This window comes from Cuculus canorus, chromosome 8, assembly GCF_017976375.1.
Source record: "Cuculus canorus isolate bCucCan1 chromosome 8, bCucCan1.pri, whole genome shotgun sequence".
NCBI classification, from domain to species: domain Eukaryota; kingdom Metazoa; phylum Chordata; class Aves; order Cuculiformes; family Cuculidae; genus Cuculus; species Cuculus canorus.
In genome coordinates, this window is record NC_071408.1 from 14,718,391 (window position 1) to 14,732,278 (window position 13,888).

General features: G+C 37.1%; 1 protein-coding gene across 4 annotated transcripts in view; it reads left to right on the forward strand.

The window, feature by feature from the left end:
* Positions 1–13,888, forward strand: part of DPYD (dihydropyrimidine dehydrogenase) — a 362,200-nt gene that overhangs the window by 336,035 nt on the left and 12,277 nt on the right. For all 4 annotated transcript variants that reach the window (XM_054072633.1, XM_054072630.1, XM_054072632.1 and 1 more), the window contains one exon: positions 11,470–11,613. In XM_054072633.1, the coding sequence (XP_053928608.1) occupies positions 11,470–11,613 (144 nt within the window). The remainder of the gene's footprint in view (positions 1–11,469; positions 11,614–13,888) is intronic.

The following is a 13,888-nucleotide window of genomic DNA, read 5'->3' on the forward strand; positions in this document are numbered from 1 at the left end:
CAGGACTGCTGTAGACAGCACTAATGTAGAGAAGCTGCACTAAGTAGAAAATTTTGTTTCCCTTTCTGTCTTGTGGTCAAAATGGCTATAGATTATTTTTTTTTTAGCTTTGGATTGAATTTACTATAAATCTTTAGCATAACTTTAACAAGATTAATTATGTTAAGAGATAAAAATGATTTTGTTTTTACAATTTAAATGAGGATTAGATTTTAAAAGAAGGCAGCTTTTTGAGGAGCAAAGCTCTGTAGGGTTTGTGTGATCACTCTTCCATGAAGAGTTATGTTACCTGGAACTGATCCGGGCAGGGCAGCTGAAGACATGACAGTTTTTTCAAACAACAGAAAAGAGGTGTATGCGGTAGGCTCAATTTTTATCTTCCATTGGGCACCTGTAACTCCAGTGATGAAGTCAGGTGGAACCATATGTGTGCACATCCAAGAAGAGTGAGTTGATTGTGGTCAGTCAGTGAGACATGTTTCCAGTTCCCCCAGTCACTGCACAGAGGCTTAACCTTGGTCACTGTAACTACTTGCATGTTTAAAGATCAGCCATACATAAAGGCTTGTAAGATCAGGATGGGAGTTTCTCTGAAGTATAAATTATGCAGTTTGTTGTGCTATGCCAATCCTTTTGACCTGCAAAATAGCCCAATGAGTACACAGGGCAATGTGATATGAAAAGGAAGAGTTTATGTCTCCATTGTTTATCTGTAAGGAGCACATCGCCTGTGAAAAAGTGGATGGCTTGTTGAAGCAATATGCAATTTTGGTTGTATTTTATAGTAGGAGGGCAAGCTGAATGCATATACTCACAAACCTAGCTGTGCATACAAATCAGTGAACTCTTGTAGTAACAAGATGATCGGAACTCATTTTAAAGCTATTATAGTAATTTAAAACAAGATAGTTTTTAAAAATACAGGGATGTATGCCTGTGATACGTATTCTTAATGATTAGCACATTACATTTTTAAAAATCAAATTCTTTTTCTGATTGACTTGAGTGAAAATCGAATCAAATTAGCATTTTAGAGTATATGACCATTGTAATGTCACTTTCAGAATATAATGATACTTTAGATATAATACTTTAGTTGTTATAAAGATGGATAAATATGCAAGAGAGGCACTGTGGGGGACTTGGAAGCTTGATTCTAATGAGGACTTTTCTACTTGTTTATGTTAGACTTTTGTATATCATCTGTTACTTTGGTACATACATATTGACATGTCCTTGTGTCTAGATGGTAATATAGGAAGCATTTATATCAGTTTAGTGAAGGTATCACTTTTCTAATATGTTATTGATATTTTATTCATAAGATAAGTTTGATATAATATTCATTTTAAATGTTTAGCAGTTATTTATTTATGTTCAGATCTGTTTAAAAGTTTTAATAACTTCAAATGATCAAAACTTTTCATCATCACTTTCTTCCAGTGGACCATTCCAACTTTGTCATCTGGCTATATTCTCATAATTATTTTTTTTAATGTCATATATTGTTTTGATTTGTAGCATTTTCAAAACAGTTGGAGCTCCTTAATCAAACCGGAATAGCCAAACTCTTAATAGGAAAGCATTCAGCATTTTCTCATCCTACCTCTTGCTAACTAAAGTGAGAGGTTTGTCTGTCTAGGGGTGGAAGCACTTACTATTAATGCCAGAACTACTTGTATTATGACTCTTAGCATGAAATGTAGTGAGTTTAAATTATTGAGGTGATGATAAAAATCATTGTATTATTGAGTTTGAAGACTGTAAAAGGCAATGGTAGGTTCCTTGGTCATAACTGCAAGAGCTGACTAGAGCTCATTTGTCTGCACTGAATATTTTACATTTAAATTAGGATTGTGTGGAGCAGAGATGGAGGGATTACTGTATGTGAGAGATGAATGAGGGAAAGCATTTTAGTCTGTGTAGAAGGAGTATAAGTACTGTAGTTCATTTGCCGTAAGAGATGGATTACAGTGAATCTGAAGCGGAAGAAGGTTTGCTTAGGAATGATTAGGATACGTTGGCATTTAAGTAATCTATTAGTGTAATAATATATGTATAGCTATGTGGTGTGTAATCTACCAGGGGAAAACAGAGTTTATTTCCAGATATATTGAAGTGATATGCTGTTCATAATATAGGCAAGTCAGTAAAAAATCTGGAGCTTCCATGCAAAAAACCCATAAAAACAAAAATCAAAACAAAAAACTGCAAAGGTTCCAGTGGATGGAAGAAGTACACTCTTTCCCATTGTGCAAGGTTTAACTGTTGCAAAATGTATTTGATTAGCCAATTTGCAGCTAAACCACATATACCAAAGGTGAAAACGCACTTTTCTTTGCACACAGTGCTGGCAGTGTGGATTTTAGTAAATATACTCAATGCCTCATAGCATGGCTTCCAAAATCTTGGTTTCTTCCAGAAGTTGGAAGATCTGGTTGCTGGTTGTCTTCTCTGCCTTTTCTCCCATTCCCCTGAGAGCACAAATTTGATGGGCATGACTGATTAGACTGTATATTTTTTATACATCCCTGATGCATACATAGGCTTTCTATGTCTAAGTGTTGCAGGGTGTCTAGAGCTGCATTTGCACCAGGGCGACACTGGAAGGGAGTGTGGTAGGGAGGATGTTTATAGCATGCATTTTGCCTCATCCTGCTCACAGGGTATATTTGTTCCCTGGCTGTGTGGTAGTGTCAGGTTGTGCAAGAAGCTTTCGAACAGGTTCACGTGGGTCCTGTAAGCAGTTTAAATGCATCTTCACAAGGCTTCACAGTTACAGAAACAAGGCTGGGCTGCTCCTGCTACCTGGCCCGTCTCATTTAGTGCAATGGAATTAGCAGATTCAGCTTAATACACCTCCACTCATCTTGCCAGGTCAGCAGCATCTGTAATTGACGGGTCAGTTGGCAACCACTAATGTAGCCATAGCAGCAAGGATATTAGTGTTCTCTTATAGTTGTAAGAAAAAACTTACTTTTCGCTGGTAGTCTAGTTAGCACCTCTGAAACTGCCTTGAAAGGATCGAGGAAACAGTCATTAGGTACTGCTAGAGATCAATCTCCTCAGCACGTGTACACCAGAAAAGGATAGTTAAATCCAAAGAAACAAATTATTTTAGGGTTGCTCAGAACAGCTCGGTTACCTGCCAGCTTGGAGGAGAGGGTGGGTAAAAGTATCTAGCAATGGCGTTTTTTCATACGATCAGGTGATATGATCATTGATATGATAAGTGCATAAGCTGAGTGTATGGGTCTAATACTAGGCTGATATATTTTTACTCCCACACAAGTAGAACAAAGTTTTTCCCAGTACTAATGTTCAACTGATACTGATCCACATTTTCTAAATGCGAGTGAATACAGTTATATCTGCTCACCTATCAGATATTTGTTAATAGCCATTCTGCTGACATCTTTGTTACGCTGCTGTTTAGCTGACAGAAATTCATCTGCATAAATGGGTGGAAAGTCCTTTCCTCACACGTCCAACAAACTGGAGACAAAGTGCCTGCCAATGTTTTAATTTCTTTTGCATGTTCTGGTTAGAGAGAGAGAAGAATGCTTTCACTCCACAGTGTCATGAATATGGTAATCTATGGAAATCACAGAAAGCAGGTACTTAAGTTAAGCACATACAGTACTACAGGAATCCCTGATGAATTCAAGTCTCTTCTGTTTAGAGAAGATGTTGTTGTCTATTAAGTGACAGACTGCCAGATGTTCATGAAGTAGCACAGTAATATGTATCAGTATCTTCTTTTCTTCACCTCAGAAGGTAACATTTTCTTTATCATCTATGTTATCCTGGCTTTTGATTGTAAATGTCTAAGCTTGCTTCAAATATTAACTCCTTTTTGTTTTATTGATGAATATTTCATGACTTCAGTACATTTGTAGAATGTAAGTATTTTGTGGCACTATAGTAAGCCTATAATCCTAAAATCTTTTCCTTCACTCAGCATATATAAGCTGGTAAAAAACAAACAGTTAAAGTAGAATATGAAGAATAATTTGTCCGTGATTTTGAGCCAGTAAAGAAAAATTTTACAGTGTTAGAAAAATAGTGAAAGGAGAAATAATTGTTATTTTAAATAATGGTTTTATCTGCATGCTCAATAATGCCAGTATATATGTCATGGTGAGGTCACAGCAATATGCTTTCCTAGAACACACGTTAATGTTCTGTTTAGTCTCAGAATTACTGCAGGGTTAGCTCACCCACTTCAAGTAATCATGGTCTAAAGAGCGGGCAGAATAGTTGAGTAACTAAATGCAATGGTATTCCACATGCAGTGTGGGGAGCAGAGGTTTCAGGAACAAGTATATGTGCAGTAATTACAGATTATTGAGACAGTGCTGTTTATGAAGCAAATAAAAGTTTGGAGAAAAAAATTCAAAATAACTGAAAGGCAGAGTTTAATTTTTCTCTGAAGAATTGTGTTCAGTTCTTTATTTTTAAGGCATTTCCACATTATTAAAGGCAACGATGCCAGTAAGGTTGCTCTAAGAAACAGAGCAATGAGAATGTGTGAATACTTTAATACAAGGGACAAATGCTATGCAGCTTCTTGCTAACATAACTACAGCACCTTTGGGGCTGTATCAGCTGATGTTGGTCCACAAAGCTCCCTGTCAGATAGAGACTGATAGAGTGAAGTATCCCGTCCTCTCCATGGCATGTCACTTGCCTGAACACCATGGGAAATATTCTTGCAGGATTCCATGCTGGAGGGCATGCCGGGAGCTCTACTGCTGTTTGGGTGACTCCTTCATGCCATGGACTCTTACTGGGCAGCGTATGGGAAGGGCCCATACGTTAACAGCCAGACTGACACAGAGAAGAGCAGCTGTTTAAGAGAATTTAGCTTTGAACGTCTGGAAGAATAAGAACATCTAAAAGAATTAGAATTAGCAGCTTCACTTTCTCTGTTACCATACATACTTAGTTTTCCTTAGTTAAGCAGTTTACCCGATTAGTGGGGAAAGCTTGTGAAAAATGAGCTCTCCATATATCTATGAATATGAATGTGTGAGAGTTGCCATCTTCAGAGGAACAGAATTCAGCTTTTGGCTTTATTGCTGTCTTGTTTGTTTTTTCTTTTTTCCCCAGAAGGAGCACAAGCTACCTTGACATTGTGACAAGATATTATTGTTGTTGCTGTTGCTGTTCTTTGGTACTGGGACTTCTTTTCCTCTCTGGAAATGTTGGAATCGTGTTTCATTGTATTCTCGGAGAACAAGCAAGAAAGCAGATATGAATGAATGGAAACTTGCACAATTTAATGTATGGTCAAGGACACGTGTACCTGCACCATGTAATAAGGATTCTAGATACATGCAGCCATTTTGAGCACATTGGACTTTAGAAATAATAAGCTTGAAAGATTCAGAAGCAACTAGGAAAATCATTAAAATTGAAACTGCTTTCTCTGGAAAACTTTGTGCATCAAATATAGAAAGTTTTCCGCATGAACAAATGGGGGTCAAACATTACTAAAACCTTTGTGCTGAGGGCATATAAAATGACCCATATAAACCTGATTTAAATTCTTGTAGGTCCTGGGGGAGGGCAGCTGTCTACCTTGCTTAAATGTTAATGTTTCCCTTATCTGATTGCCTTTCTGTACCATGCTCCCACTTTCAGGGGTCCTGCTTCATCTATTACCCTCTTCAAAGCTATTAATTCTTGTCTGCAATCTTCATAGCTTTAGCTATGTCTGAAGTATTCATTTGTCTACATAGTCTCCCAAGCTGTTTCACTCTTAGCGTTTACCCAACCAGCTGCTTGTGTCCCCAGTTCTCTGAAACCAATGACAAACTTTCACAGACGTAATCCTGCCAAGGCAGCGAAGGGATGAAGCCCAGCTTTTCTGCACAATGACAGAAGATACTGGTATTTGGGAAGGATAGCTAAACTAACTACAGTTCAACTACTCTTCATAGGAATGGAGTAAGTGGCATGGATTTATGAAGGGAAAACCATGCTTGACCAACTCAATGGTCTGCTACAATGAGATGACAGGCTTGGTAGATGAGAGGAGAGCAGTAGGTGTTACCTTTCACAAGGCTTTTAACACTGTCTCCCATAGCATCCTCATAGACAAACTGGTGAAACCTGCTTCAGCTGACCCTGCTCTTAGCAGGGGTTTGGACTGGATTGTCTGAAGATGACCCTTCTGATCTGAACCACTCTGTGATTCTGTGACAGCAGTTGACCATCTTCGTCCTTTCCAATCATTTAGAGAATTCATACTTTCTCCTCCTTTCTTCCTTCCTTCTCTGAGGGAAATCTGTTGGTTAGTAATTTCAGAGAAAGAACTATTCAGAAAAACAAGCCTCAGAAAAGGAAGATTAACTGCCACCTTTTTTTTTTTTATTTCTAGAACACATTAGTGTTATAGGACACATTAGTGTTTGCCACTACAAGTCAAAGTTTGGGTGTGACCATTATCCATCCATTTGCATTGCTATGACTATGTGAGGCTTTGTTTGGTGCATTTCTACTGCAGCCAGTATAGAATATTTCAGTAGAGCAATTTTAACTCCCTTTTTGCAGTTCAGTCTTCATTTTTGTTCTTTTCTAGTTTTGCTGTGTACAAGCAGAAACATCTATGCTTGAAAAATGTAAAGTCTGTGAAACAAGACAATTTGGCTTCAGTTCAATATCCAGATTTATGAGGGACATCACTGTATTGCTTAAAATATTTTATATGTTGAAAGTGCGCAACCAGAATTTGCTTAGCGAATGAAGGCATACGCATCTTCGTACCTCAGACTGGAGGGAACACTCAAGTATAAAAGAAACTCGATAATGATGTTGCATTCAGTATGAGAAATTCTTCACACGAGTGTAACAGTATTTTTAAAATGTGTTGACTCGTAGCTAAATGATATTACTACCTTAGATTTCCAGGAACCAGTGATCTCTATAACTGCTTATGTAAGTTCTTCCTTTACCTTGTGACCAGTTCTTCCTGAAAATCATTTTTATGAAAATTACTGGTTTTACAGGGTTCTTTTTGATGCCCCATCTCATCAGGATATACTAGCAGGATATATTTCAGATCCACTGGTGTACTGTAGGAGACTGTAGCCGATTTTTTGTTTATGATGATACCTAGCTGTACCAGCTGAAATCTGGGTCTTCCAACAGTAGATAGCATCCAGCCCCTTAATAGGAGACAGCTCCCAAATAAGCAACCCACGACTACATTAGGGAGACACACATGGACTTTCTCAGAATAAGGAACAGATCAGTTTCAAAGTCAGAAATAAAGTCTGGGTCATCTGACAGATATTGCACTGCCCTGTTCACTAGCCTGTTCCACCAGCCTGTTCAGTAGCCTGTTAGGCTACTTGCTGGTATGCCTATAAAAATTGCAGCAATCTGAAGTAGAGGATTGTCTCTACTTTCTACCATTAGGAAACAAGCACCTTTTTTAGTTCATAAAATGCTCAATTACCTTTAGATTGATCCATGAATAAATTATAATCAAAACAGACTTATTCACCTTAAAGCTCTCCCAGCTTAAGGTTTCATTGTTGATTCATTATGTTGTCAGTTCTCTATTGGCAGGGTAATGCTTTTTTATACCTGGATAGAGACAATTTTAGTGGAAGATACTGTTATCTCTAAATGAGTAGGATTTAGCTTTTCTAGTGAGAACAAATTCATCAATGATGAATCCCTGGAGAAACTACTGAAACAGAAATCAAAATGTTGCTGGAGATTTATACAGTTCATCAGTTAAAAGGCAGCCTTTGGAAGTCTTGGAGGGAGGGGAAGAAGATTTGAACTTTTCCTTTCTTTCTGTAAATACTCCAGCACAATATTTCAAGCTTCCAGTTTTGTGATAATGCAATTATAAACAATGGAATAATGCCGCTTAATATATTTATTTTGGCTCCATTCTTGATGTTATCCCTCCAATAGAAACACATTAAATTATGGCTATGTAGAGAAAGATGGATACAAATAATGCAGCTATAGACATCACTGATACAGATGTATAAGTAGGCAAGAATTATCTAATTACTCTGCAATATTCTAAGCACTTGCTATGATCCACATATTCATATTAATTTGTTTTTTTTCTAGTCAGATATTGACATGACAAAGACATCAGTGTATGGAGAGTTTAGTGGCACTGAAATATCTGGAAATTAGGGAAAAAAAACCCCAACCATACTGCAGAAGAAAGATTTTTAAAAGCAAACAGAGTTGAACTCACCAAGTTCTGTGCTTATGCTTTCATTGAGAATTGTGCTATTAAATTACCCGTGTGTTTAGGAAGATGTCGCCTACAATGATGAGGGGTGATTTAAATTTAAACTCTTAAATATCCATCTCTTCAGCAGTTATTTCACCGTTTCCACTTCTGCTATGTCCAGTAACTCACTCATTAAAATATTGTTTGCCATTTCATATGGCCTTTGACTCCAAAATGCTTGAAATTACAGCTCTGAACAATAAGGAGTCTCATCAGCGTTCCCTATATCTGTGCATTGCTCATAAGGGGAACCATCAATAAGTCCTTCCTAAGCTCCTGAGGCTATGTTTTCATGTATTATTTATTGCTATAGAAAAGTTTGCTGGTTTTCAGTGTTATTTGATGAAATTTTGCTTGGCTGCTTGTGAACTACTGGACTCCAAACACAAAATAACCAGACCCTTGGCATGGGCACACATTCACCTTTCGTTAAGTCTGTAGAAGCTCATTGTGTGAGCCCAAGGCTGGACTAAAATCTAGGTGTTTCCTTAATTAACTTAAATTACATTTAATGAGCTTCTTGATGGGAAAACAACAATGCACAGCAAAGACTAAGGTTGGATGATAGTTTTCTAAATTAATCATAATTTCATTTATTTTTAAAAGATACTGTTCATATTGTTAATTTAACTGCATGTGTGCTATTACAAAACATCTGAATTATGGTACTGATGGCATTGCATGCTTTTCAAAATGTTTGCTGTACATTCCAGCTAGCACCTATGTTAGATATAAAAATCTAAATTCTTCCATCTCACAACACAGTAAATTAATAAATTACCTTTGTAATTTGCTCTTCACTTATACACAAAACTGACTTTTTTTCCACATACTTTTTGTTAGATCACCTGTTTCTTTTAAACATCCTCAATATTTCTGTCTGTAGAAATTAGGAGAATGGGCGTTCATTAAGAGAACAGAAAAGCAAAGGATTTATTCTGCAAAGATTTAGTTATTCTTCCAGAAGATAAGTCGTGAACAACTATCTCCTCTCTCTACTATTTCAGTTAAAACCTCAACAAAATTAGCTTTGCTACTTACCCCCAAAGTCAGCAATTCAATTCCTAGCCAGACAGGGAACAGTCCAAATATGCTTTGTTATCAAGTCTCCTGCCTTCTCAAGCCCAAAGTTGTTGGCATCAGCACATAAACTATGGAGAAACTAGTTTCTTGGTGACACGGCTAGTACTAATTCATAGCCAAAACATATTTCTATTTGATGTAGCTTAGCAGACATAAAAGAACACTTTCATTAAAAATTTATATATTTTTTAGAATTTTCTGAAAGACTTAGACTTTCTAAAAGTCATACGAAGAGTTGAGTCTCTGTGTGTCTGCTTTGGAGCCTATGGATTAGATTGAAATTAGACAAATTCTTCCTTTCCTGTTTGAAATAATTCTGGTTTTGCTATCTTATTTCACTTTAGTATGTAAGGCCACTACCTTCCTGCTGTTTGCAGGAATATTTAAAACCTTATTTTAAGACATCCTAGAACATTTTGTTTCTAAGATAATGTATGGCAGCAGCACAGAAAAGCAAGTTCGTTTGACGTCTGGAAGGAAGCCCTTGAACATGACATTCAGGAACAAGTTCAAGTTGAACAGATAATTCAAGAGCCCTTTGCTGGTGGCCAAATGCAGACTACATCTAGATTTGGAACACATTGGGTCTGAAACATCCCCCACAGTTCTGGTCTTGCATTTATCTGGATTGCAGCTTTCTGCCAGAGTACAGCTCAGTCCCAGCCTGCAGGAGGGCATCTTCTCTGGAGAACACCAGGAGACTGCAAATGTTGTAGTGATTTGAAGTTGAGGCCACGCACCAAGTCTTGGAAGCAGGAAGGCATTTCTTCCTGTGGCTAAAACCCTAACAGCCAGGAAATATTTTATTTGTCATTACAAGAAGACTGAGATACCAAGGTTGGATATTGTGACTGACAGAGCCCGTTGAGAAATTTTTCTGGGAAGGATTAGCAGAAGAGCAGGTTAACCTCTTCTGGATTTACTTCATTTTTAAAAAATAATAATTTCTAAATTTTTAAATAATTCTGGTTTTAAAATTCACATTGAAATTCCCTCTTAAAATATTGATGGCCACAGCAGTACTGTATCTTGTTCAATATTCTCTTTGAGGCTCTATTATTAGCGTGAATTAATGCTAGCAACTGCTGAGGCTATGTATTCCCTGTTACTAACTGCTAGTTTCTGCAGTAGTGCAGTAGCTTCTAAATGGGGTTTTGGTGGATAAAATACTTCTGCAGAATAAGAAATTAGCTTCAGCGAAGGAAGGTCATGGTCTTTTCCATCATGCAAAAATCCATGTTTTCTACCATTTTTCATTCACCTAATGTCTAAGGTTGTGGCACGCTATAGTTGTCCATATCTCTGCAAGGTAAGCAAAGGGACTTTTTTTTTCCTTCAGGAAGCTGAGTGTTTTATGAAATCTGAACCAGCACTTTAATGTTCTTGGGCAAGACGTGAGTTTTACATTTCAGTGAAATCTTCCTGTAGCATTTGCTTAATTGGGTTCAAGGATTAAATGCTGCAGAAAAGACTGCAAGTGGGACATAGAGGTAAATTAGGAGATTAGAATGTGTTTCAGTTCATTTGGTGTTTGTTAGCCTTACTTTTATAGGTCAACACAGCCTTCTGTTATCAGAATGCAAAATGCATATTTGTAAGCTTTAAAAGTACATATCAATAAATTCAGGCGTCCATCCAAATAATCTAAACCACTGGTGGAACCCTTCTATATTCAGGTGTCCATTCAAATAATCTAAACCACTGGTGGAACCCTTCTAAGTAAACTGACAGTTTTATGATACCTTTCCACGTACTACAGAAATAAAGTTACACATTTGAATTATTTAACATGATACATTTTTATATATGAACAAGTGTGCAATGGGGAAATATAAGGCTGTTGGATGCTGACCTGCAATTCAGCTATTTTTCTGCTGTGGTATATTAATATTTTAATATTCAATATATTCAAGTCAGATCCTGAAGTTCACATTTGATTTTAGGTAACTTGCACTTCTCACTCTGGTACAGACTCTCTGATTTCAATTTCAACTTTCTGAATAAGAAGAAAGTCGTGCCCAGCAAGGACTTAGGATTTCACCCTTGGGATCGGAGTCACCTTTTTGCTACGCCTGCTTATTAAGCATAATCATGTTTCCTCAATTTTGTTTCAGAAACTACCCAGTTTTGGACCCTACCTGGAACAACGCAAAAAGATAATAGCCGAGAACAAGATTAAACTGAAGGAACAGAGCATGGCTGCTGTGCTTCCCAAGAAAAAGCATTTCATTCCAAAGAAGCCCATTCCAGCAATCAAGGTAAAAAGAATACATGCTTACGCATAAGAAATGATCAGCCATCAGGCAGTTGACATGCACCATCATTTCTAGGAGCTTGAGTTGGTTATTACTGCTTTTAAGCTTGTTAGAGGGCATCAAAGACAACTATTTATGCAGACTTTCTGGCTTTTAACCAAAATCGATGGCAAGTTATTTGTGATGTACGTGTATAGGTATTTCCCTAATGCAATTTTTCAAAAATAAAGATATTCAGGCAATGGAACAGTAATTTTAGAACAAGGTAATGCCTTGAAGAATGAAGTAGAACTGTTAACAATTTGTGTCAGTTTGCATGCTACAGTATGAGCTCAGTTTTGTATGATAACTTTTGATTACTTATGATTTGCTAAATACCTCCATCTCTCATTCAGGATCAATGGAAAAGGTTGGTGTTCAATACATATGAAAGCTGTGTCATAGGTTTTCAGACTGAACTTTTAAAGCTGGAGAATGTCTAAGTAGCTGATCCACCATCCGCAATGAGTAAATGTCAAGGTGAAAATAAAACCTGTGACCCCATCTACTGCGTAATCCATACATTGGATATTTCTTTTCCCTTAGGTAGCCAATAAATATCAATAAAATGAAACGTCAGAAGCTAATTATTCTAGGTGTTCACTTTAGACCTTACTTAAACTTCATGTCTGAATGGGAAAAAGAAGCAGGCAATTTTTTTTTTTTTAATCAGGATTCTCATGTAGACCCTTTTATAAAGCAGTGTGAAAATCTGTTGAGCTTATTGACTGTCTTCCTCATATATGCAAGAATATCAGATATTTACAAATAAGTAACTTGCACTGTATTATCGGACCTTTAAAAATTCTTGCAAAAATAAGACCAACATTGCAACCTTAGCAGCAGCTCAAAATAACACATAATTCCCAGGGGAATTTTATAGTTTACCAACATACATAGTATTCCAAGCTAACTGGTGGAACTGTGAAACCAGCCAAGGAGAAATTTTGAGTCATCTTCCTGTTTTAATTTAGTTTGCCACTTCTGTAAGCATCTCTTAGGTTTTTGGATTGCTTATTTTGGTTTATGTCACACTATTGGAAATCATTCCCCTCCCCTTGTGCTGAGGTTCCCTTCTTTATATATACAAAAAGTTTGAAAGAACAGAAATCTACTCTTTTTTTCCCCACTAAGATGAGCATTTTCAAAGCCTACTTGACCTCAGAGGTTTTATGGTTCTCCTCTCTTTGCAGGGAGAGTATTGATGTAGGAAAAAAGAGAAAGAAAGGAAAAACAACAGCCAATAACTGCATTTTCAATGAGATAGCTTGCTTCTGAAAACAGAAGAAACCCAAAAACCTGATGCTATCCAAAAGCAAATTAACTAAGTGAAGGGGGAAGTTTAGCAAGGGGGAAAAACAGACATAAAGATCGGAAAAAAAACATAAATAAAAACTTAGGTCAATAATTTGTCAAGCCTAAGTCCATGTACAAAAGCAAAAAAAGAACCAAGTAGTATGAGATAGGTTAAAAAGAAGAAAAAAAGGAACTACCGCAGGGAAGAGGAAAATTCCCTGAAACAAAAGCTTTTATTTATAAAGACATCGAATACTTTAGTGTAACGTCTGTGAGGAGATTCTCGGCCAGAGAAATCACGTTAACATCTTTCTCACACCTACATGTAAGTGACACCAAAAACGGCTGAAGCAATTAGAGGGAGGTAGGAACCACTAAATCTGATTCTTGACAGTCTCCTAGTCTGACCATCTCTTTAGAAAGGTGTGTTTTTAACGATAATGAGAAAAAATAGCAATGAGAGATGCCTACTAAGAAACAGGAAAATACCTGGGTTGCTTGAAGTAGGGAACTTAGCCACTGCAAAGGGAGATGTTAATAATGTTTATCATTAATATACCCATTTACTATCATATTGTGGTGAAAATCTAGCAGGAAGATTCAGAATATTTATTAAGGATGCTGAGTAAAACTTAATGAAAGAAAAGGTGACTTATCTGATACCCTTCCCTGGTCAGGAATTATCCACAGAGAGGAAGAGGAGCTCAGTCTTCAGTGATTTCTTTGTAACTGTCCAAGTAGTACTCACATTGAGAATTACAAATACCAGACCATCTCCAAGCAATTCTGTCTTGGCTGAGCCTTTAGACAGAGGACAGAACACATTCTGTCAGTGCAAACTAGGATATCAGGGAGCAGGAAGTGGTATGCTTGAAAGCTGATTGGACCTAAGAGATAGCTGTCCTTGAAAGAGCTATGACCCCTGCTTTGGCTGGTTGCATTT